The sequence below is a fragment of the Apodemus sylvaticus genome, chromosome 17 (assembly GCF_947179515.1).
Source record: "Apodemus sylvaticus chromosome 17, mApoSyl1.1, whole genome shotgun sequence".
NCBI classification, from domain to species: domain Eukaryota; kingdom Metazoa; phylum Chordata; class Mammalia; order Rodentia; family Muridae; genus Apodemus; species Apodemus sylvaticus.
The window spans coordinates 26,650,197-26,676,371 of record NC_067488.1 but is presented as its reverse complement, the minus strand read 5'-3'; the positions used below and the strand labels follow the sequence as shown (position 1 = coordinate 26,676,371).

At 38.8% G+C, this 26,175-nt stretch overlaps 1 protein-coding gene across 3 annotated transcripts in view; it reads left to right on the top strand.

The window, feature by feature from the left end:
• The window catches only part of Zhx1 (zinc fingers and homeoboxes 1), a 30,755-nt gene extending 5,205 nt beyond the window's left edge, over nt 1-25,550 (top strand). For 2 of the 3 annotated variants that reach the window (XM_052160932.1, XM_052160934.1), the window contains exons 2-4: nt 2,665-2,775; nt 17,972-20,822; nt 24,039-25,550. In XM_052160932.1, the coding sequence (XP_052016892.1) occupies nt 18,198-20,819 (2,622 nt within the window). In that variant the 5' untranslated portion in view covers nt 2,665-2,775; nt 17,972-18,197 and the 3' untranslated portion in view covers nt 20,820-20,822; nt 24,039-25,550. Of the gene's footprint in view, nt 1-2,664; nt 2,776-8,407; nt 8,487-17,971; nt 20,823-24,038 lie in introns of all 3 variants that reach the window. The other variant, XM_052160933.1, reaches the window with a different exon arrangement.
• The last annotated feature ends 625 nt before the right edge of the window (nt 25,551-26,175 follow it).

Here is a 26,175-nt window from a genome sequence, read left to right as displayed (position 1 = left end):
AGAGGCATTTAGGAGAGTAAAGTTTACCAAGACCAACTCTTCCTCATTAATGTGAGGTTGTGTCAGAGATTTGTTAATTCTATGAAATACCCTTTACAATGTGTCATATAGTAATGATTCATTTTGAAGGTAACTCAGAGTATGTATATGTATAGGGTTTGAATTATATTTGCGCTACTGTTAAAGCCAACTTATACTAATATATCAGGATTATAAACAGGGAATACAATGTATAGGTTGACTGTTAACCAGATCTTTTTTTTAAAAGATTTATTTATTATTATATGTAAGTACACTGTAGTTGTCTTTAGACACACCAGAAGAGGGCATCAGGTCTCATTACGGATGGTTGTGAGCCACCATGTGGTTGCTGGGAATTAAACTCAGGACCTTCGGAAGAGCAGTTAGTGCTCTTAACCACTGAGCCATCTCTCCAGCCCCTGTTGACCAGATCTTAAAAATATTTTATAATTTATTAGCACTGATCAAATTTTAAATATAGACTTCCTTTGTTATATGTGACAATAATATAAGTAAAATTCAAACAAAATTCATTATGTTCTTACTAAGTACCAGAAAACAGCCCAAGAGCTATTTTCTTCTTCTTCCAACCCCAGTAACAAAGCTCTGTCGTTTGCTCCAGCCTATAGATGAGGAGGCTGAGCACACAGTCACTCACTTGATTAAAACCAAGCAGGTAGTGAACAGCAGTGCTGGGGTTTGAATTCAGCTTGTTGCAGAGCTCAGACTCCTAGGTCTTTATACTTACTGCCAGAACAGCTTGTTCTTTTTTATTATATAATGTCCATGCTTGAGTTCTTTAATTTCTGAAATACGCTCACCATAAATTAAAAAAAAATACTCTGAATTAGAAATGTCCTTAAGGAATCTCTGTATTGAAACTGGAATAGCATCAGAAAAATGCGGTTTTCATTCAGAAGAATCAGAGCTCGTCTGGTGATCCTCTCTTGGTCTGTGCCTTCATGAGTTTTGGCAGCTCTTCTCAGGAGAGTCTTGTTAGTCAAACATCTTACCCTTTCTGTGTGATTTAAGGCTGAATTGCAACTGCTTACCAATTTCCTACTGTACTAGTAATTCACTTTTGAAAATAACCTTTCTCTTTGGCAGCTGTTTCCTATTTTCTCTCCTTATCTACATCCTGTAATGGATGCTAAGGAGGGGTTGAATGTGGGGATTCTAGAAACCAAAACTGTGGAGTCCTAAGTGCAATGCTTCACTGTCACTGCTAGTAAAGTGCTTGTCACTTCTCATGAAACTAGTGGGAGTTTTTGTCTAAGCTTTCCTCAGAAGTTTTACTAGTGGATGTTTTAATATATTTACATTATTTCTTAAGATTATTAGCAGGGATAAGAATATAAGGTATTTGGGAAAATAAAAGATGATTTTGTTTCTCTGTGCTTTAGCATCTCTGTGATTAAAGAAAAGCAAGGAAAATATTTCTACCTTCAGGGCTAGAGAGATGGGTCAGTGGTTAGGAGCACTGACTACTCTTCTAGAGGTCTTGGGTTCAGTTCCTAGTACCTACATGGCATTTCACAATTGTCTGTAATTCCAAGAATTGACACCCTCACACAGACATACATACAGGCAAAACACCAATGTAGATATAAATAAATAAGTGAAATTAAAAAAAAATTTTTTTTTTTTGAGATAGGGTTTCTCTGTGTAGCCCAGGCTGTCCTGGAACTCACTCTGTCGACCAGGCTGGCCTCGAACTCAGAAATCTGCTTGCCTCTGCCTCCCAAGTGCTGGGATCAAAGGCGTGCGCCACCACTGCCTGGTTTGAAATATTTCATCTTTCAAAAAGTACTGCTGTTATTTTAGTAAAAGAAGCAGTTGTAGTTTTTATTAAAAATTTCCAGTGCATTAGGTAATCTTGGAAATATACCAAACATTTTAGACATTTGTTTGAATTTTCAGAGAATGATGAATTAAAAATTTTGTGTGTATATGATAGGGTCTCTCACTATGTAACTCTGGATAGGCTGGAAATTGTTATGTAGACCTGGCTGCCCTAGGACTCTCTGAGGGATGCCTGTCTCTGCTTCCCAAGTGCTGGGATTAAAGGCATGCAGTGCCATGAAGGCAATTCTACGTTTTGAATACACAGTATCAACACTTGTGGAACCTTTAGCAGGTAGGGCCTAGCTGGAGGAAGTGGGTCTCTGGCTCTGTAGAACCCAGCCAGCCTTCCTGATGCTTTCCGGGTCCATGCATATGTGAGCACACTTCTTTAGGTGCCTGCAGCCGTGGGTGGGTGCTGCCGTGCCTTCCCCACCATAAAACTGTGAGCCCGGATATGGCCTTTCCCCTTTAAGCTGCTTCTGTCACAGAGTTTGTCACAATAGGATTTTGTAATTTTATTGAAAATAATATGTTGCTGGATTGTTCTGTATAAGTAGATTTTTAAAGCACTATTAAATTTTGTGTTTCCTATCAGTTTTGCATTTGACGTTTATATATGTATGTACATGTGTGTGTGTGTAAGATGTATATATACATATATATTAATTTCTTGAGGAAATAAGTTTCCCCCCAGAATTAAACACTTTTTAAAAGCCAAGGCCTAAACTGTGGTAGTTAATAAGTTTAAGTAATGTCGAGAATAATAAAATAATAGTATATATATATTTTTTTTTGTAGAAGACTGCTAGCTACTTTTGGACAGTTTTCGATGATGGCCTGAGCCAAGTACCTCATTTGAAGGGATAACCTTCTGCTTTAAGGAACGGAATGCTGAGGACGCTATGGCAGGTATGTGCTTCCTGTACTCAAGACCCCAGGAGGTCTCATGCCCCCTTCTTGCTTCTGTGAGCACCTACATACATGCATGTGCATACACACACACACACACACACACACACACAGACACACACACACACAATCCTTAAAAAAAGACAGTGATTCTCTTTTTCTAATCTTCCTTAAAACAGCAGCTAAGGGGTGGAGAGATGACTCACTCAATGGTTAACAGCACTTACTACAGCTGGCATCACAGCACAAGTCTTTAAGTCCCAGTACTTGAGTGGCAGAGTCAGATGCATCTCTGTGAGTTGAAGGCTAGCCTGCTCTACACAGTAAATTTCAGGACAGCCAGAGCTACATACTGAGACTGTCTCAAACTCCTCCCACCAAAAAAAAAGAGCACGTACTTCTAGAGGTCTTCAGAGTACCTCAGCATCCAACCCGTGACTTACACCTGCTTGGAACCCCTGCTCCAGGAGAGCAGATGCCTCCTTCTGGCTTCCATGGGGAACCTGCCTCATGTGTTGCATTGAGATACACACATACCTATGAATAAAAAATAAAAACTAATAGAAAGCAACTGTGCAGGCTGGGAAAGGGTGTCAGATCCCCTGGAAATAGAGTTCAGGACGTCATGAACTAGCTGACATGGGTGCTAAGAACCAAACCTGAGGCCTCTGCAAAAGCAGCAAGCATTCTTACCTGCTGAGCCACCTCTAGTCCCCATAACACATCTTCTTTAGGATATTTGTAAAAAAAGGTTTATGTATTTATGCATTTTATTTTATGTATTTATGTATGTATTTATTTGATGTACACTGAAGCTGTCTTCAGACCAGAAAAGAGCATTGGATTCCATTACAGATGGTTGTGAGCCACATGTGGTTGCTGGGAATTGAACTCGGGACTTCTGGAAGAGCAGTCAGTGCTCTTAACAACTGAGCCATCTCTCCAGCCTTATTTAGGATATTTATAATTTGTCTTTCAGCCAATATTTGCCAAAGTCTGCCATTTGTCAGGCACTGCACCAGATGCTCTAATAGTGTGGCACGAAGACAAAGGAACCTTGTCAGTGAAGGACTTTAGTGTGGGGAAATTGATCTATAATTTTGCTACTCTTTTGTTTTTATTTAAAAGTCCAACCAGCTATGGTGGCACATGCCTTTAATCCTAGAATTTAGGAAGCAGAGATGGGTGGATCTCTGAGTTTAATACTAGCCTGTCTACACATCAAATTCCAGGCCTGCCAGGATTACAAAGTGAGATCATTCTTAAAAATAAATAAATAAAATAAAATAAAATATTCAAGGCCAGTGAAATGGCTCAGTCTTTTGTAAAGCCTGATGACCTAAGTCTCATCCCTCAGACTCACATTCTAGAAGGAGAGGACCAACTCTTGAAAGTTGTCCTTTGACATTCACATATATGCTGTGGCACACATGGTCACACACTGAAAATATAGAAATGTAATTAAAAAAATAACTTTAAGGTATAAATACTTGAAAATATACTGTAGCCAGGTGTGGTGGTACACGCCTGTAATCCCAGCACTCAGGAGGCAGAGTCAGGTAGATTTCTGAGTTGAGGCCAGCCTGCTCTACAGAGTGAGTTCCAGGACAGCCAGGACTACATAGAGAAACCCTGACTCAAAAAAAAAAAAAAAGAAAGAAAGAAAGAAAGAAAGAAAGAAAGAAAGAAAGAAAGAAAGAAAGAAAGAGAAAGAGAAAGAAAGAAAGAAAGAAAATATACTGTAAATATACAGGTTACTGATAATAGTGAATTATAATTATGCAAATTAGAATGTTATACTTTTACTTAAATTAAACATACCAATATTTGAATATTTGGCTGTACTTTACATTCTGATATATTTTACCTAGTTTTGGCTTTTACAGGAAACATTAGGTGATATAGTATAGACTTGAAATAATTTAGTCCAGTTGTTATTTTAAATATTTTTTAAAGTCAAATAAGTATATCCTCAGTGAAATAGGTAATAGTCGCCTCATTTTATAAATAGGGACTATAATGGACAGATTAATGATTTTCCAGTTTCTTTTTTTTTTTTTTTTACTTTTTTTTTTTGTTGTTGTTGTTGTTTTGTTTGTTTTTTGGATTTGGTTTTTTTCCAGACAGGGTTTCTCTGTGTAGCCCTGGCTGTCCTGGAACTCACTCTGTAGACCAGGCTGGCCTCGAACTCAGAAATCCACCTGCCTCTGCCTCCCAGAGTGCTAGGATTACGGGCGTGCGCCAACACCGCCCGGCGATTTTCCAGTTTCTTAAAGAAAGATAGCCTTACTCAGAACAAAGCATTCTTCTGTAGAAGACACAGCATGCATTCTTGCAAAGACTAGGGAAAAAACTGTGCTTTTGGGTCACATTTCACTGTCAACAAGTTAGTTTCATGATAGAGCTAGTTTATTCCACTCAGTGTAATACACCTCACAGCACGTATATGCCAACTGGGCTGTTAATGTCCTAGAGACATTCTCCTCCTCAAATATGGGACCAGAGTTTCCAGCTGAGAATCTGTCCTGCCTGGATTCTTTAGTCTTGAGTGTCATTAAGTTCCACTCTCTGACTTAAACAAAAACAGGTAGTAGCTATAGTTCCTTACCTTTCACCCTTTGTTAGCAGTAGCAAAGGGATCCTCTTTAGTGAGCTCACCTTTGGTCATGGCTTTTAGATGCCTTCACTTTTGTCATATCCTTTGCTGCTTGTAGTCACTTTAATTGCTTTTGGTTTTGACATTTTCTTGAGGTTTATCTTTTAGGGAATGATTCTAAGTGCCAGTAATGTTTGAAAAGCATTTATATGGGTACACATTTGTGTTGTCAAGTTTCTAATTTAATATTTTTAGGAATTTGGCCATGCAGATGTTTACTTTTTAAATGTGAAAATGCCTTTAGAATATGAATGCTATTTTACCTTTCTGCATGTCTGTTTGTCTGTCTTTCTTATTTAAGAACAGTCAGTACTTTTTGTTTTAACTGGATCCCATTGTTTGCATATTATAAGTATTTGTGATCTTACTGGATTTGTAATTTTTTACTTTGAATACAAACATGTGAAACTAAATATTTCCAGCTAGCCGAATAGAGCTCTGATTCAGTGAGAATGTGAGACTAAACGGAGCAGAGTCCCAAGAATTCCCTGGGAACTATACAAGTGAAGATTCCTAGGGATTCTAGGTGCATATATTTTTGCTTCTTAAGAACAGTTTTATTTAGTCGTTGCTAGATAAAAACTAACATGAACCTAACAAACTATAGCATCTTCAAAATATTTTTTGTTTGTCTCATATTTGGTGTAAAATATTTATTTTATTCATATACAATCTTGCCAAAATAACGTTTTGTGACTGAGTAAGCCATAATACTATTATCTGTTAATCATGTAATTTTTAATGCAAGACAGCCAAAAAGAAAAAGGCTTGGAGATTCAATACAGCTATAATTCTGTCTAATTTATAAATATTTTAATAATATTTGTCATTTTCATTAATAGACATAGAATCCAGTAACTTTAAACATTTTAAAATGTTTTTATTTTATGAATATGGGAGTTTTTCTTATATGTATGTTTTATACCGTGTGTGCATCTGGTGCCTATGGAGTCCAGAAAAGGGCACTGGATCCCCTAGAGTACAGGAGTACAGATGTTTGGGAGTCCCCATGTAAGTTTTGAGAATCAAATGTTGGTTCTCTAGGAGAGCAATCAGTGCTTTTAACTGCTGAGCCATCTCTTCATACCAAATCTAACTCATTTTCTCTGTGAAAAAGTACTTTTTAATATTTTGAAACCGTATTACATTATAATAGTTTTTTAATAGAGCAGAAGACATGATTCTAAGTACAAATTGTCTTTGATCTGTTTGCAAGAACTATGTTGTTTTCACTTGAACAATTGAAATACTGCAAAAATTGAATACTGCAAAAATTGTCCTTGGAATGTTTTTCTTCTTTAGTTTCATGCTTAGTTTATAAATTAGATATACCCTATTTGTACATAAAGCTCATCTATTACTAGTGAAAATTAGATGTTAGTAAATGTTTATTGAATATTGACTACTATGTTTTATGGAGTGCTTTAGGTTGGAGAGGATCTTCATATTCTGATAACTAAGTGACTTTTATCCATATGGATTTATTACAAGTAATCTGAAAAGCAGGAACAGTGTTTTCAACACACACACACACACACACACACACACACACACACACTGTCTGCCTGTCTGTCTTTCTGTCTGTCTGTCTGTCTGTCTACCTCCTGCATGCCTGGCGCCTGTAGAAGCTGTCATATCCTCTAGAACTGGAGTTACAAGTGGTTGTGAGCAACTATCTGGCTGCTAGAATTGAACCCAGTCCTTTGGAATTTGGAAGAGTACCAGTTCTCTTTTAACTGCTGAACTATCTCTCCAGACACTTCCTCCAACATTTTTTGAGACAGGGTTTCATGTATCTTGGGCTCCTTCTATGAACAGGGTTGACCCTGAATTTATAATCCTTGCCTTCTGTTTCCAGAGTGCTGGGATTACAAGTGTGTGCCACTCTACCTGTCTGGGAAAACAAAACAGGATTTTGATGCATGCAGGGCAGGCTTTCTTCCAACTGGGCTACCTCTCTAGCTCTTTAAAGTCTTTTTTTCAAAGTAAGTTTTAAACGTTGCTGGGCCCTTAATATGTTCTTTGTTGGAACCTAGAGATAGAATGGAAAGCCAAACATATTCTTTCTGGCTATAAAAGAAGGATTTGTTTAAGAACTCCCAATATTTTTAGGCTGTGATGAAACAAATTTTGCTTTCATTGAGTCTTGTGTATAGAAATATTTTTGTAATTATTTCAGTAAGTTCCAAATCATGAATTGATTGAAAAGCATCTTATCCTCAGAAGAAGCTGCCTGTACCAGGGAATCTGATGCCCTCTTCTGACTTCACAGGGACCAGGCACACATATGTCAAAAAGACATGCATTCAGGCAAAACATTCATACAATAAAATTTAATAAAGTAAAAAAACCACATTTTTCTATGGATCCATGAACGAAAAGTTTCCAAAAGTAATTATATGTGTGGTGCTTGATGTATTTAGACAGGTTGACTGTGTTTTAGAGGTCAGTGTTACAGGGTCTCGTGCAGCTGACCTCTAATTCCTTTCCATAGTAAATAGTACAAGGCCCTGAGATTGGGTTTGGAACCACTTTTAGCTAACTCTAAACAGAGGAGAAGGTGTTTGTCACCTATAGTGACTTCTCTACATCAGCTTTCTTGTGTGCATGCTATTGCTTTAGTGACAAGGGAAACTCATTGGGACGTCCTATTTTGTGTATATGTAACATGGAAGTCTAGGATTTCACATAGACAGCCACGCCCACCCAGCTTTTAGAAGTTCTGGGGATCAGACTCTGGTCTTCATACTCTTGTGGCACTTGCTTATCTCTGAGCCATCTGCCCACCCATTATATACATACAAACTGTGTACAGAGGATGACACTGAATTCCCGATTCTCCTCTCAAGGGCTGGGTTTGCAAGCATGCACCCAGCTCCATAGTAGTAATTTTTATTTCTGATTTTTAATTCAATTTGTGCCTTGTCAGTTACTTTAAAAAATTATAATATGCAAATTCTCTTATTCTCCCAAAAGAATTTTTGAGAGAGTGGAAGACAATTAATCTCTTTCTGCATATGAGCTGTGAAGAAAACACCTCTTGTTTGCCTTTGAGGTAGGTTATTCCTGTTTATCTAGAGAAGTCTCTTTTGCTGCTTTTCTAGAAGGCCCCTGTTGTGTGCTTTATATAGTTCTCGCTGATTCCCTTGTTATTGGTCAGAATGATTCCAAGCTATGTTTGACTGCCAGTGTTCCTTGCTGCGGGCAGGCTAGTGACTAAGCAGAGGCAGTCTGTCCTTGTCACCTCTGCATGACACCATGCATGTCACCTCTGCATGTCACCTGTGTGTGACACCTGTGCATGACACAGTGCATGACACAGTGCAGTCTGTCCTTGTCACCTGTGCATGACACAGTGCGTGACACAGTGCAAGGCACAGGGCTGACACTCCATATGCTGTTGTTGAATGACACTTTTGAAGAATCTTAGTTTTATAGGTGAGAAAACTTAGGATGAAGTTGAGTATCTTTTCCAGCTACTTTACTGAGAGAAAAACTCTAAACCCTGTGGTTTTATGCTGTCCCATACAGCCTCTATGAATCAATTAATCAGTGTCTTCCATGAAATGGGTCAGTTGCACTAAAATTCTTGTTTTCTACAAAAATTATTACTTTAAGAGCCCTGAAGAGATTGTGTGTGTGTGTGTGTGTGTGTGTGTGTGTACGTACATGTGTTTAGGTTGAAACCAGAGGATAACATCAGCTGTTATTTCTCAGGTACTGTCCACTTTGGTTTTTGATGCAGGATCTCTTATTGGCCTGGAACTTGCCAAATACCCTAGGCAGGATAGTGAGCTGCAGGCATCTGTTTGTCCCTGACCCCCTCACCCCGACCCATTTGGAGTTAGAGTGCCCTACCATGTCTGGCCTTGTTGTTGTTGTTGTTGTGGGTTTTGGAGATTGAACTCGGTTCTTGTGCTTGCTCAGCAAATAATTGTCCCCATCTCCATGTTTTGTTCTTTTACCTCTTTTTAGATTAAATGAATGTACAGAACGCAACCATTTGGCCAAATCTTGAAGCTTTGTGGGGAGTGGGGAATTCTCACTTTTTTTCTTTTCTTTTTTTCTTTTAGTTTATTGAGACAGGGTTTCTCTGTGTGCTCCTGGCTATCCTGGAACTCACTCTGTAAACCAAGCTGGCCTCGAACTCAGAAATCCGCTTGCCTCTGCCTCCCAAGTGCTAGGATTACAGGCGTGCACCGCCACTGCCCGGCTTCTTTTCTTTTTTTTTAAAGAAATATATATGCATACACTGTAGCTGTCTTCAGACACACCATTAGAAGGTATTGGATCTCATTATACATGCTTGTGTGCTACCATGTGGTTGCTGGGAATTGAGCTCAGGACCTCTGGAAGAGCAGTCATGCTTCTTAAGTGCTGAGCCATCTCTCCAGCCCTTTCATATTTCTTAAGAACTGTCTTTCTTACTTTTCTATTGTTATGATGAAACATCACGACCAAGGCAACTTATAAAAGAAGACAATTTATAAGTTTGTGCCAGCATGCTAAGTTGAATCTTTATTTAGTTTCAGAGGGTGAGAGTCCATGACAATTGTGGCCAGGTTGGTGGCAGGGGTGGGGGGTAGGGATGACGTAGGAGAAGTAGCTGAGAGCTTACATCAGATCCAAAATCATGAGGCAGGGTGCTAACTGGGAGTGATGTGGGCTTTTCCCCTTTTATTTTTGAGATTATAATTGCATCATTTTCCCTCCCTTTACTCCCTCTTCATCTTGCCATATGCTCCTCCCTGCTCTCTTTCAAATTCATGGTCTCTCTTTTAATTATTGCTATGTTTCTAAGTGTATTTATATACATACATACATGCTCCTAAACATAACCTCAGTCTGAATACTGCCATTTGGTGTTAGAGAACTAACTGATGTGCTTGCTCTTCCCTGGAGAAAACTCTTTCTTCTACGCTCAGCATTCCTTAGCTGCCTATAATTCTTTATGTAGGATTATATACCTATAACCTAACAGGATCCATAACCCTGTTATGGAGTTTTGAGGAAAACTTATAACTACTACTTTATTAAACCAGCATAATCCCTAATTATATTCCAAACATTTGTCCTTTTACCCACAGATTAAGGGTAGTCCTCATTCCTCGTCAAGCCCTGGCTTTTGAATCCTCAAAGCCTATCCACTGAGGCATACCTCCTCTAACGAAGCTGGACCTAAAGCTTCCCAAACAGTTCTGTCAATTGTGGACATATGAGCATATTTTCATCCAGACCACGAGAACTATTTAAATAATATCCAGATTCTTGTTTTATTAGCAAAACAAAGAGAACGTGAAGGCAGGTTGTAGTGAGCAGCTTTAGAAAAGGAAAGAGTCTCAAAGGTCTACATAGCTAGATGCAGAAGCCCCAGATGTTAAACAGTCTGAATGCCTTGAGGTAAGTAGGCTACTTTTGTTTTTCCATATGTATACCAGTCTGCCTTGTGTTCACTGTGTACACCAGGTAAGCCTGGAGCTGGTGATTCTCTTTCCTCAGCTTCTTCTTCTTTTTTTTTTTTCCAAGACAGGGTTTCTCTGTGTAGCCCTGGCTGTCCTGGAACTCACTTTGTAGACCAGGCTGGCCTCAGCTTCTTTACTGCTGGGTTTATAGGTTTGTGGCAGCATGCTGAGCTAAATCTTTATTTTATTTTATTTTATTATTTTTTATTTATTTATTTTTTTGTTTGTTTTTTTTTCAAGACAGGGTTTCTCTGTGTAGCCCTGGCTGTCCTGGAACTCACTCTGTAGACCAGGCTAGCCTCGAACTCAGAAATCTGCCTGCCTCTGCCTCCCAAGTGCTGGAATTAAAGGCATGTGCCACCGCCGCCTGGCTATTTTTAAAATTTTTTTTTATTGAATATAACCTTCATTTACATTTCTTTTTCTTTTCTTTTCTTTTTTTTTTTTTTTTTTTTTTTTTTTGGATTTGGTTTTTTCGAGACAGGGTTTCTCTGTATAGCCCTGGCTGTCCTGGAACTCACTTAGTAGACCAGGCTGGCCTCGAACTCAGAAATCCACCTGCCTCTGCCTCCCAGAGTGCTGGGATTACAGGCGTGCGCCACCACCGCCTGGCTTCATTTACATTTCAAATGCTGAAACCTTTCCTGGTTTTCCCCCTCCCTGAAAACTCCCAACCCCTCCTCCCACCCCCTGCCTCCAAGTATATGCCCCTCCACCCCCTTGATTTCCCTTTATTGAAGCATCTATTGAGCCTTCACAGGACCGAGGACCTCTCCTCCCACTGATGTCCGACAAGGCATTCCTCTGCCACATTTTTGGCTGGAAACATGTGTACCCCTTGGATGATGGTTTAGTTCCTGGGAGCCCTGGGACATCTGGGTGGCTGACCTCACTGTTCTTCCCATGGGGCAGTAAACCCTTTCAGCTCCTCTATCCACCCTCCAAATCCTCCATTGGGGACCCCATGCCTAGTCCAATAGTTGGCTGCTAGCATCTGCCTCTGTATGTGTAAGGCTCTGGCAGTGCCCCTCCGGAGACAACCATAACAGGCTTCTTTCAGTGTGCACTTCTTGTGGTCCATAATAGTGTCAGGGGTTTGGTGACTGTTTATAGGATGAATTCCCAGGTAGGGCAGCCTCTGGGTGGCCTTTACTTCAGTCTCTGCTCCACACTTTGTCTCCCTTATTGCTCCTGTGAGTATTTTGTTCCCTTTCTTAGAGGAACCAAAGCACCCTTACTTCAGTCCTCCTTCTTCTTGAGCTTCCTGTGGCCTGTGAATTGTAACTTGTTTATTTTGAGCTTTTGGGATAACACCTGCTTATCAGTGAGTGCACACCATGTATGTTCTTTTGTGATTGGGTTACCTCACTCAGGATGACACTTTCCAGTTCCATCCATTTGCCTAAGAATTTCATGAATTCATTGTTTTTAATAGCTGAATAGTACTCCATTGTGTATATATTCCACAATTTCTGTATCCATTTCTCTGTTGAAGGACATCTGGGTTCTTTCCAGCTTCTGGCTATTATAAATAAGGCTGTTATGAACATAGTGGAGCATGTGTCGTTATTACATGTTGGAGCATCTTCTGGGTATATACCCAGGAGTGGTATAGCTGGGTCCTCAGGTGTCTAATTTTCAGAGGAACTGTCAAACTGATTTCCAGAGTGGTTTTATCTGCTTGCAATCCCACCAGCAATAGAGGAGTGTTTCTCTTTCCCCACATCCTCTCCAGCATCTGCTGTCCCCTGAATTTTTCATCTTAGCCATTCTGACTGGTGTGAGGTAGAATCTCAGTGTTGTTTTGATTTGCATTTCCCTGATAACTAAGGATACTGAACATTTCTTTAGGTACTTCAGGGCCATTCAAGCTTCCTCAGTTGAGAATTCCCTGTTTAGCTCTGTACCCCATTTTTAATAGGGTTATTTGACTCTCTGGAGTCTAATTTCTTGAGTTCTTTGTATGTCTTGGATATTAGCCCTCTATCGGATATAGGATTGGAAAAGATATTTTCCCAATTTGTTGGTTGCCGTTTTGTCCTATTGACAGTGACCTTTGCCTTACAGAAGGTTTGCAGTTTCATGAGGTCCCATTTGTCGATTCTTGTTCTTAGAGCATAAGCCACTGGTGTTCTATTCAGGAACTTTTCCCCTATTCCCATGTCTTCAAGATTCTTCCCCACTTTCTCCTCCATAAGCTTCAGTGTGTCTGGTTTTATGTGGAGGTCCTTGATCCATTTGGACTTGAGCTTAGTACAAGGAGATAAGAATGGGTTGATTTGCATTTTTCTACATGCTGGCCTCCAGTTGATCCAGCACCATTTGTTACAAATGCTGTCTTTTTTCCACTGGGTGTTTTTATACCTTTGTCAAATATCAAGTGACCGTAGGTGTGCAGGTTCTTTTCTGGGTCTTCAATTCTATTGATCTTCCTGCCTGTCTCTTTACCAATGCCAGACAGTTTTTATCACTATTGCTCTGTAGTAGAGCTTGAGGTCAGGGATGGTGATTCCTCCAGGAGATCTTTTGTTGTGGAGAATAGTTTTTGCTATCCTGGGTTTTTGTTATTCCAGATGAATTTGAGAATTACTCTTTCTAGATCTATGAAGAATTGATTTGGGATTTTGATGAGAATTGCACTGAAATCTGTAGATTGCTTTCGGCAAGATGGCCATTTTTACTGTATTAATCCTGCCAATCCATGAGCATGGGAGATCTTTCCATCTTCTGAGATCTTTGTCGATTTCTTTCTTCAGAGGTTTGAAGTTTTTGTTATATAGATCTTTCACTTGCTTGGTTAGAGTCACACCAGGTATGTAATATTATTTGTAACTATTGTGAAGGGTATACTTTCTGTAATTTCTTTCTCAGCTTGTTTATCCTTTGAGTACAGGAAGGCTACTGATTTAATTTTATATCCAGCCACTTTGCTGAAGTTATTTTTTAATTTTTAAAGATGTATTTTTATTTATTTATGTGGATGTGTCTATATTAGTATATGCTATTTTAGGGGTTGGGGAGTACCTATGGAAGCCAGGAGAGGCTGTTAGATCCTCTAGAGTTAAATTTACAGGTTGTTGTGAGCCACCTGACATGGGTGTTGGGAACTAAACTTAGGTTCTCTAGAAGAGCAGCAAGCAGTCTTAATGGCTAATCCAACTTTCCAACTTTTTTTTCTACTTAAAAAACAAAACAGTCTCTCTTTTCACTAACTTTAATTAGATTTAAGTATGCCTTTAAGACCCATATTCAGAGGGAAAAAAGCACAACTTGGGTATAGATTATAATATAGCATAAATATATTTTACCTGACTATAATAAACAAACATATTTAAGCTTATAAATTTTGTTTAGAACTAGGGCTAGCAATATGAGTCAGTGGATTAAGGCACTTGCTGTCAAGCCCGATGATCTGCCTTTGGTCCCTGTGTCTTACATGGAAGGAGAGAATCAACTCCTGAAGACTACCTTCTGATGTCCACAAGGGCACACTAAATGGAAAAATAAAGGCAAATTTGTTAGATCTGCCTAAATTTTTACTTACCAATTTGAATTAGTGAGCAGATAGGAAAAGAAGTAAAAGTAATAATTTGATGTCCTGTCTTTATTTATATGCTATATACAATTGAAAAAAATAAAAAGTTAACACAAAATGTTTAATCTTTTTCTGAAGAGGCAGAAAGATAAAGGAAGGGGCCGGGGCTACTCAGTCCCTCTTCTGCAGCTCTAGACTGACTGCTGCTTGCTCCACCCTGATTTCCTGGGCTCTGCCTCTCCCTTCCCATACTGCGACTTGCTCAGGCGGCCCCCAAACTTTCAGGCTTCTCGTGTTAGCATGGAAAGTCACACTGAATCTACTCTAGATTGGTTTCAGATAATGCGGTACAGCTGGGGCATAGTGAGATGGTTTGGATAAAATTAATTCATTGTTTTGAAAGTGTTTTAAGTTTGCAAGACACAGTTTTTTGTTTGTTTTTTTTTAAACACCTCTTAGAACCCCTAGAGGTAGAGGTAGGGTCCCGGGATCCAGAACTCTTGTCAGGATGTGGTTCAGCCTTTATCTCCTTCAGTCCTCTAGATACTCTCTTTTTCTCTCCTTTTAAAAATGTCTTTGATCCTCACATAGTCATTGTAATGGCGTGGGCTTCATAAAGATGCTTTCATATTCTCACGTTAAGTAGTTGAGCACATTCACCCTCCAGTTCTCTCTCCCTGCCACCTGCTGTTCTTCTCATTCGTTCTCCCAGTTGGCTTGGCTTCTATTCCATGTCCTATATAAACATATGCTTTTATGTGTCTGCATACACATATACAGCCACAAGAGCTAAAACATGGGGTATTGCTTTTCTGAGGTTGTTTTTTCTCTTAATATGATCATCTTTAGTAGCATACATTCATAAACATAATTTGACTTACATTTTGGCTTTTCAGAATAATTTTGTTTGAAGAAAGGGCTCCCTTTCTTAAAACATCAATTTTGAAACCTACTACTTTCAGGTAGTTTCAGAAAATGAACCTCTCTGTTTTTGATTTCTAGCTGTTAGTATATCCTGGTTCAAGATAGCCTTTTTCAGATGCAGGAGAATAAAGTCCTAAGATAGCTTACTTTCTTAGTTAGCCGTCAGCAATACCCTTCCATGCATTGCCCTTCCACTTAGTTGGGGGATTCTTTGCTGTTGCTTCTCTTTTTTTTATGGTGCTGGAGATTGAATTCAAAGTCCTATTGCTACCTCTGAACTCTGAGAGTCCCTGTTTTTAATGATAATCAGCTATCAAATAGCTGCATGATTGACAGTTTGAAAATACTAGTGATTCCTATTTGATTAGAAGATACTAGTTTACAACAACTAAATAGTTTTGAATTTCAGAGGTTTCTTTAATATCACAAATAAAAATATATTTTAAAATGGTACTTTCACAGCACATGTCATTATACTTTATTCCTATTCATACCTCCCTCTCACTGTGCTTCCTCCAGCTCTCCCTGCTCTTGGACTCCAGATACCTATGCTTTCCTGTACATAGATTCTACCACCCTTTCTCCTCCTACTCAGGGTCACCGTTACATTTTCATGACACACTAAAATCCCTACCCTATATATTTATGTGGTGTAGGTGACACACACACACACACATACACACACACACACTTATTTAAATCCTTAATTTATATTTAAGTCATATATATATATATATATATATATATATATGAGAACATATGCAGTATTTGTAACTCTGGCTTATTTCACATTATTTAACATAATGACTTATAAATCTGTACAATATCTTGCAAGTATGATTTTATTTTCTTCAGATTTGTTTATTCATATTTTATATGTACAGGTGTTTTGCCTGCATGTCTATCTGTGCACTACATGTATACCATGCTCACAGATACCAGAACTGAAGTTCTGGAACTGTGGTCTTCTGGAACTGAAGTTACAGATGGTTGTGAGCTACCCTGTGGATACTGGGAACTGAACCTGGGTCTTCTGGAAGAGCAGTCAGTGCTCTTACTCACTGAGCCATCTCTCTAGCCATTTCTCCTTCGTAGAAAGTCCTTGATGTGGACGTCTTTTCCTTTACTATGACAGAGATGATGCTAGTATAGAAAAATCACTTGAAATTATGGTGACAAGTAAGGGTAATCACTAATTGTATTTATTTGAATTTGGTTTAGACTTTACAAATATACAAACTTTGACTTAGCCTTGAGATTTTACTTTAAATATTTTGACTGCAAAATTATTAGAATGTAGTTTTAAAGTTTATTGATCTATAATTCACACACCATAAGATCCACCCATTTCAAGTGTAAAATTCAGTGACTTTCAAGTGTATATATGTAGATGTCTCAGTATCAGTATTGTGAGTGCAGCTATTGTTGACTGTAGCGATCTGTTCTTACCCAGTTGGGTTTGGTGGAACTAGTTCCCTGTTCCTGCCCACTCAGGTTAATTGACAGCTAGAGACTGCCTGCTTCAGCACTGACTTCTTGATTCCAATCAAACATGAATAAGAGGTCAGCAGAGAAGCTCAGCTGGGAAAGTGTTAGACTACGTGTCCTGAGGTCCTTTGCTTTGTCAAGAGGTTTGGAGACTGCTTTATCATAATAAAGTTGTCACTGGAAGGGACTTGGGAGGCAAACAGGACAACAGTACCTTTAATAAAGAGACCACAGGTATGCAGGTGTATGTAGGGATCAGGAACAGAAATGTTAGGAGTTGTCTGCTACAATATGGTTAGCACTAGATTAGAAAATCAATAGGAGAGGTGACTTTTTTGTTTGTTTGTTTGTTTGTTTTTGGATTTGGTGTTTTTTCGAGACAGGATTTCTCTGTATAGCCCTGGCTGTCCTGGAACTCACTCTATAGACCAGGCTGGCCTCGAACTCAGAAATCCGCCTGCCTCTGCCTCCCAAGTGCTGGGATTACAGGTGTGTGCCACCACTGCCTGGCGAGAGGTGACTTATAATGAAGAAAAATACTGTATTAACTGTACAAATGATCTGGAATCAAGAACAGCCTGAGTTAAACTTTATATGTATATGTATAATCAAGTATCCCTGCAATGGCAGGATATAGGAAAGAGGAGGAGGAGGAAGATGTCAAGAAGTAGAAAAGTGAGATTGGTGTCAGAGAGTGAAGGGAACTGCATATGCCTTAACGAGCTTCAACTCTGTTCTTTCAGCATTTGAGCCCAGACAACAGAGAAGGAGGAAGACCTAGCTCATGTGTTGACCTTCATATACATGTCACTGTGACTGCATTTACAGTTCCTTCCTTGTTAACAAATTGTTATTACTTTAGACTGGTAAAGGTGTGCTTGTCATAGCATGCTCCTTTCTATTATCTAGCTAACTAAAAGATCTAAATAAACACATGTGGGAATGACTCCTAAGTATCATATGGTCTTCAGTGTGTTGACTTAGAGATAGAAATCTATTTAGAATAAGAGTTCCTGATTCAGAGTGTATATCTGTATAACTGACCTATGCTATAGCTTAACATAAGTAAAATATAATAACATAATTTGATTAAAAATCATAGTCATACGTTTTAAATTTATTCCAATGTAGGTGATTGGAGTTGTGCTTCATACATGTCAGCAGTTCAACAGTGTTTTATCTGCCAACTAAGCTTTTTACTTGAGTGTACCATGGAAATGCTACTAATGAGACTTGTTGAGCACAAAAGTGGACTTGAAGAGCCCGAAGCCACTGTTTTCAAATGAAGGATTCCAAACAGTTTTAAGCCTCAGTGCTTTTAAATCACCACTGAGATTCCCCAGCCCCTAAAATCAAAATGGCAAGCAGACGAAAATCAACGACACCTTGCATGGTCCTTGCCAGTGAGCAGGATCCAGATCTTGAGCTGATATCAGATTTGGATGAAGGCCCTCCTGTCCTTACACCCGTAGAGAATGCTAGAGCAGAGAGCGTCTCCAGCGATGAAGAAGTTCACGAATCTGTGGATTCTGACAATCAGCAAAATAAGAAAGTAGAAGGGGGCTATGAATGTAAATACTGTACTTTTCAAACTCCAGATCTAAATATGTTTACTTTCCATGTAGATTCAGAACATCCCAATGTTGTGCTGAATTCATCCTATGTTTGTGTTGAATGCAATTTTCTTACCAAAAGGTATGATGCACTTTCTGAGCATAATCTGAAATACCACCCAGGAGAAGAAAATTTCAAGCTGACTATGGTGAAGCGGAATAACCAGACAATCTTTGAACAGACAATAAATGATCTGACTTTTGATGGCAGTTTTGTTAAAGAGGAGAATACAGAACAAGGAGAATCCATAGATGTTTCTTCTTCGGGAATCTCCATTAGTAAAACTCCCATCATGAAAATGATGAAAAATAAGGTAGAAAACAAACGGATTACAGTCCACCATAACTCAGCTGAGGGCACTTCTGAAGAGAAAGAGAATGGAGTAAACGCAAACCGGGAAGAAAATGCAGAAAGTGCGAGTTCTTCAGTTTCAGAATCCAATACAAGTACTTCCACTGTCAACAGAGTGCATCCCAGTCCTGCCGGCACAGTGGTGACCCCCACAGCTGTTCTTCCTGGGTTAGCACAGGTGATAACTGCAGTGTCTGCTCAACAGAACTCAAACTTGGTCCCTAAAGTCTTAATCCCTGTTAATAGCATTCCTACCTACAATGCTGCACTGGATAACAATCCTCTTCTACTTAATACCTACAACAAATTCCCTTATCCTACAATGTCAGAAATTACAGTTCTTTCTGCTCAAGCAAAATATACAGAGGAACAGATCAAGATCTGGTTTTCAGCCCAACGTTTAAAGCATGGTGTTAGTTGGACTCCTGAAGAAGTTGAGGAGGCAAGAAGAAAGCAGTTCAATGGAACAGTACATACTGTACCTCAGACCATAACTGTTATTCCGACACACATTTCTACAGGGAGTAATGGGTTACCATCTATTTTACAGACATGCCAAATAGTTGGTCAGCCGGGTCTGGTCCTTACTCAAGTAGCTGGAACAAACACCTTGCCAGTAACGGCACCCATTGCCCTGACAGTGGCAGGGGTTCCAAATCAAACAAATGTACAAAAGAGTCAAGTGCCTGCTGCTCAGCCTGCTACAGAAACAAAACCAGCCACAGCAGCAGTTCCATCATCGCCAAGTGTCAGGCCTGAAGCTGCACTAGTGAACTCAGATTCATTTGGTATCCGGGCCAAAAAGACTAAAGAACAGCTGGCAGAACTGAAAGTTAGCTACCTTAAAAATCAGTTTCCCCACGACTCAGAGATCATCAGACTTATGAAAATAACAGGCCTTACCAAAGGCGAGATTAAAAAATGGTTTAGTGATACAAGGTACAACCAGAGAAATTCAAAGAGTAACCAGTGCTTACATCTCAATAATGACTCCTCTGCCACTATCATCATAGACTCCAGTGATGAAACCCCAGAAGCACCAGCTGCAGCTGCCTCACAGCAGAAACAGTCCTGGAATCCCTTTCCTGACTTTGCTCCCCAGAAGTTTAAAGAGAAAACTGCAGAGCAACTTCGTGCCCTTCAGGCAAGTTTTCTCAACAGTTCTGTACTTACTGATGAAGAATTAAATAGGTTAAGAGCGCAAACCAAACTTACTAGAAGAGAAATTGATGCTTGGTTTACAGAGAAAAATAAAACAAAAGCTTTAAAGGATGAGAAAATAGAAGTAGATGAAAGTAATGTAGGTAGTTCCAAAGAAGAGCCTGGAGAAAATTCTCCTGGAGATGAAACAGTTGCACCTAAGTCAGGAGGGACAGGCAAGATATGTAAGAAAACACCAGAGCAGCTGCACATGCTTAAGAGTGCATTTGTCAGAACACAGTGGCCATCAGCAGAGGAGTATGACAAGCTGGCTGAAGAAAGTGGCCTTGCCAGAACAGACATAGTCAGTTGGTTTGGGGATACCCGGTATGCTTGGAAGAATGGGAACTTGAAATGGTACTACTACTATCAAAGCTCCAATTCAAGTAGTTTGAACGGTCTGTCTTCCCTTAGGAAAAGAGGGAGAGGTAGACCCAAAGGACGGGGCAGAGGCAGACCACGTGGGCGGCCCAGAGGAGGAAAAAGAATGAACACCTGGGACAGGGTACCATCACTTATAAAGTTTAAAACTGGAACAGCAATACTTAAGGATTATTACCTGAAGCACAAATTTCTTAATGAGCAAGACCTTGATGAACTTGTCAACAGATCACACATGGGTTATGAGCAGGTCAGAGAGTGGTTTGCAGAAAGACAGAGAAGATCTGAGCTAGGTATAGAATTATTTGAGGAAAATGAAGAGGAAGAGGAAGTTGTTGAGGATCAGGAAGAAGATGAAGAAGAAACAGACGATAGTGACACTTGGGAACCCCCACGACATGTGAAGCGGAAGCTTTCTAAATCAGATGACTGAAATGTAAGTGTTTAGCTTTCGTATTCATCATATACATGTTTTAACAGCCATCTTATTGGTTCACTTGTCTTCACATTATTTTGTGCGAGCGTGCAGGCGTGTGTGTGTGTGTGTGTGTGTGTGTGTGTGTGTGTGTGCGCGTGTGTAGACCAGAGGCTGATACTGTCTTCCTCTATTGCTCTCTGCCATATTTTTTGAGACAGCATCTCTCTGAATCTGGAGCTTACTGATTTAGCAATGCTAGGTGTCCAGGGAACTCCAGAAGCTCCAAGGAACCCACCTGTCTCAGTGTGCACTGCTGTGCCTGGCTCTTAGGAGGGGTCTTGGATCTGACCTCAGGTTTGCATGTTTTTATGCAAGCACTTTAGTGACTTGAGCCATCTCTCTAGCCCTTATCTTTACTTTTACTAATTTTTTTAAAAAACTTTTTTCCTAATAAGAGGAAATACAGAAGTCACGACACATATTCTTATGCTGTGCAGCTTGGCCATTCCACAGAGCTCGCTGTCCTGATGCGCCTTTAATTATTTGTTTTCCATATAAAAAGTCTAGTTTGTTTCAAAGAAAAGGAAGAAGGGGAAAGAAAACAAATAAGAAAGGTAACTAAAAGGTATTTCTCAAAACCTCTCTACCAATGCTTCATATTTTGTCTATGTAAGGAAACAATTCAAAAAAACAAAACTAAAAATAAGGGCCAGTGTACTGAAGGGAGAGACATGAGGACCGGTGGGTTTGAGGAAATTGAAATAAAAGCAGATGCTTTTTCCTCCATTGCTGTCTCCCCACGTCATCAGGCTTTTGTTAGAGGTTAAGATGCACTGCACACTCAATATCATGTTCTGTTAAAGGACAAAGGCCTGTTTCTTTGTCACCGGTGCTTAAGTGGCAGCTGTTTTGAGTAACTACAATTTTTTTTTGTCAAAATCAAAAGGCAGATAACAGATTTCATATTTGATATAAATTAACTCAGTCACATAAAATATCTTTTGCTCTTTGGGATAAGATAAACTTCCTTTAGTATAAGTACTATGTTTGGTTAAAAAAAATTCCTGCTGGTTGTGGTTTCTTATTCCCATAATCCTAACATCAAAAAACTGAGGCAGGAGTTCAAGTTTGAGGCTAGCCTGGACTACACAGCAAGATCCTCTCTTAAAACAATATGAAATCTCCATAGTGCAAATGAATACAGTTTAACTAAAGGTTTTGGCATGTTCCTTAATAGATTGTAGATTAAATTAAAAATTTACTGTAGTTGCAGATAGTTATCTGAAGTTAGGCCTTCAGTTCTTTGCATGTGAGTTTGAATTCTGGGGAGTGAGCTAGGGGCTGTTTATGCCAGGCAAGCACTCACTCTAGCATTAAGCTACATTCTCAGCCCAGTACTTCAATTCTTAATTCTTTTGGAATTCAGGAACATGGCTTTATTCTTTTCTGTTCTTTGTTTTGGGAATATTCCAGAATAAAAACACACTGTTTTGAAAAACAGTTTAGTTGTCATGAAATGCCTGTGTTTGTCTCTCTGTAGCTCAAATAACATCTAGTCAGCAATCACTGTGTGTTTTCAATCACTGAGTGAGGGAAGGGTTTAGACTCTTATTATTATTTTGTATATGAGCATAGGTACTTATTTCCTTGACTTCTTTCCTCTCTAACCCCCATGCATGCTCTTTTATGCTACACAGTATTTTTTAATCCTCGGGAGGCATCTTCCTGGCTTGTTTATTTTAGCAATTATTTATAGAGACCTTAATAGAGGCTACACGCTAGTCTCATTTATTAACAGTTTCTTCTCACCAACATCCCTAAGACAGAAATCAGATGGACTAAAGCAACACTTATTTACATCAAGTCACATTGCAGGCTAGAGAAAATCATGTCATCATTTTAAGAAGCTCAAGAGTTTTGTGCCATTATCCTGAAATCAAGCCCTCCACTTCCTCATGTCAGAGACTTCACTACAGGCTTTGTTCTGACCCAGATGCATAAAATATCTGTAGCAGGCTTTTTTTTTTTTTAAATTGCTAAACATAAGAACATGTCTTCTGCCAAGATTACATCAACAAATTTGTTGCTGCAGTGAATTGTTGCAGCCTTTGCAGTCATTTTCTGGGGAGTTATAATTGTCTAAGAATAGGTGAAATTTTCCATACTGTTTACTTGGATCTGACTTTCACTTATATAATAACATGGTTAAACATACTGATTATGGTCATAAAATTCATGTAAGTCTTGTTTTAAGAGTTTATACTGTATATACAGTATGTGTCCTTTGCTTTTAAAACACCAAGAAGCCAGGGCTGGGAAAGTAGTTCAGTAGATACAGCATTTGCCTGAGCTCAGACCCCAGCACATGTTCTGCGAGCATAGTACTAGTAACCCCAGCACTGAGGAGAGATGGTGGAGAAAGATGTACACCTGGGGCTCACTGGCCAGCCAGTGTAGCCACATCAGAGCTTTGCTGGCTTGTCTCTGAAGCGAAGGCAAAAAGCAGCTGAAGACCACCGATCAATGGTTGGCACATGCGCACGAGGCACGTGCCCTCCCATGAACACAGCATATAGCTCATATATACAATTTAAGGAATACCTGGAAATGTAAAATTATAAAACACATCAATTAGCATGTTATAATTCATTTAACAAAATAATTCTCACAAATTATTTGGTATAGGTTTCCTCTTAAAAGTTTTATTTAAATATGATTTAGCTTACAAAAATACTGACCCAAACTTTCCCAAAATATTGTAACTAGTCAAAGCCACAAAATACAGATGCAAAAGTAATTCCTCTTTTACAACCCAGAAATCATTGCTTAATATAAGCTTTGATGAATATACAAAGGAATATGATAAAAAAGATACTGTAGAACACAAAGTAAATATAACTTTTGTACAGGTTAGCCTTGTGTACAGGCAGAAATACTACAGCCTGTTAGATTTAGATTTCATGTTACATTTACTGACAGTGAAATATCTTCCTACTAATAATTTCATAAATGATTACAGAAAGTGTATGTCTAAAGCAGATGTGGCGCTTGAGGAACTTACACATGGTTTACACAAACTGCACGTGAGCTGTGTGTGATAAGTGATCTCACTGTTAAAGAGAATGCAGAATGCATTTGTGAATAGCTGGTTATTATTTCTATTCTAAAAGCAAAAATTAAAATATGGTTGTCTTTAAAGTTTCAGGGTTTTGCTTATTTGTTTTTCTTTTATAGCTACTTAAAATTCTGGAGGAGAATAAGTTCTTCAACTCAAGATGTCTGCATTACTGTGAATGGGCCAACCAATCCTGAGGACACTGAAAATGCTTTGGGGCATGCATATTCTCAAAACAGATCCAATGTCCAAAAGAAATGGAACTTGATGTTGTGCCAAAGTCAAACTGCTGCAGTTGGGGAAAGTTCTGCAATGTAAATAGAGCGCTAATTAAAACAAACCTGTAAAAAGTGAAATTTTAATACAGTACATTTTTATTCTGCCAGGATGGAAACCTTGTGAACCTTTGATTTTCTAAGGGGTTAATGACCACTAGAGCTTGTCCTCACATCTAGTCCAGCTTACAGCTGTGTAAGTTGGGCTGTATTACCTGTATTCTTCGACGTGATTAAGCTTACAGCTTTGAGTGACCAAACATTTTAACAGAGTAAAAGTTATTAGAAATGGGAGAGGAGAACCAAACCCTACTTTACTTCTGTGTCTTATTTATCAGGTCCTACACAAAAATTAAAAGTTGTGCATGGGCTTACACGGTTTGCAGTATGCCTGCCTGCTGTGTTAGGACAGGGAGAACTGCGACTTGCTGGCCTTCCAGACCAGACCCTCCACTGAGCACTCGTTACACACTGTTCCCACTTGCAGCACTGTGTGACTCTCTGTTAGAATCCGATTTGCTTTTGACTAAACTGAAGACACTACCGCAAAGGGAAAAAGAACTTAGTAGAGAGAAACTAAATACTGTTCCAAACATGTAAAATGGAGTCCACAGTAAAATACGTATGGTGTGTTCTCATGGGCACCAGACAGGCTCAGGTCAGATTTTGCAGGAGTAATCTTTTCATGAATTTCTACCTGTGTAACAATTTCAATGAACAGAGAAAAAAATTGGAACCCAACAAGTTGAAAATATGCTTTTTGTGTAAGAATCAGGGCTTGTTAATGGTAACTCTGCTGCAGCAGAAGACAGAGTTCCTACTGACTTGTAACTAGACTGGTGCTGACGTTCCTGTTGAGAAGGACCCTTTCTGTTGTGATCATAGGACCACTTTTCAAACTGTGCTTTCCTCACAGAACAAATTTTCAGTTTTATTAGATTTGAACTTAAAAATTTCTTTTTGGATGATCACACATAGTGGGTTTGGCCAGTTCATGTTTTTTCTAACTTAATGAATAATAAATACTAAGCTCTTGGTTAAATGTTTGTCAGCTAATAAGAAATGTTATGAAAAAGCCTTGAATATGCATGCTGCTTTCATTTTTATAAACTTTTTATTTTTTAACTATAGCTTTATTAGCAATTCCCAAATGCTGCAATTTGCTGGTCCCCTCTTCACTCAGACAGCTGGCTTTGTGGGTGGCTTTTTTCATACTACTGTTAACTTTTTTTTAAAAAAGAAGTGATGTAAAGACTGTAACAATTGAATGCACTAAGCTGTTTTTCTTTTACACATTTAAAAACTTCTTAAAGTACTCTGTATTATAATGATTAAATTGTTCCCTTTTAAAAACCATTGCTAATGTGGTCTGAGTTTTATTTGACAGTAATTTTAATGTTTTCAAGATCCAACCCTTGAAATGTCAAGGATTGGAAATGAAGGATTTGAATATATTTACATTACGTTTCCTTTGTGCTATGCTAAGTTTGTATAGCTGCAAATAACTTCGTGATTTTCCCATCTCTCTGGTAGGCTGGATGAAAATCTGCTCTGATGTTTGCTAGCTTTTCAATAAATTTATTTGACAGTGCAAAAGAGCTTTTCTTTCTGGTTGACTATGTCTTTGAACACAAAATAAAAGTTAGCAATAATGAGCACTTTTGAGTGATTTTTTTTCTATTGAGCCAGATTTATCAAAAAAAGTGGTAAAATATGGATAGAAGTTGCTGTTATAATTTTAAGTGTACAATTTAATGGCACTAAATTATATTCACAGTGTTACACAACCATCACTGTAATCTCCAAAACTTTTTCATCACCCCATACAGAAATTTGTGACCATTAAGCAATAACTCCACATCCCTAGCTCCTGGTAACCTCTGATCTACTTCCTGGTCTATGAATTTGCCTACTCTTGATATAAGTGAGTGGAAGCACAGGCTTTCCTTCTGTGTCTTTTCACTTAGCATAATGTTTTCCA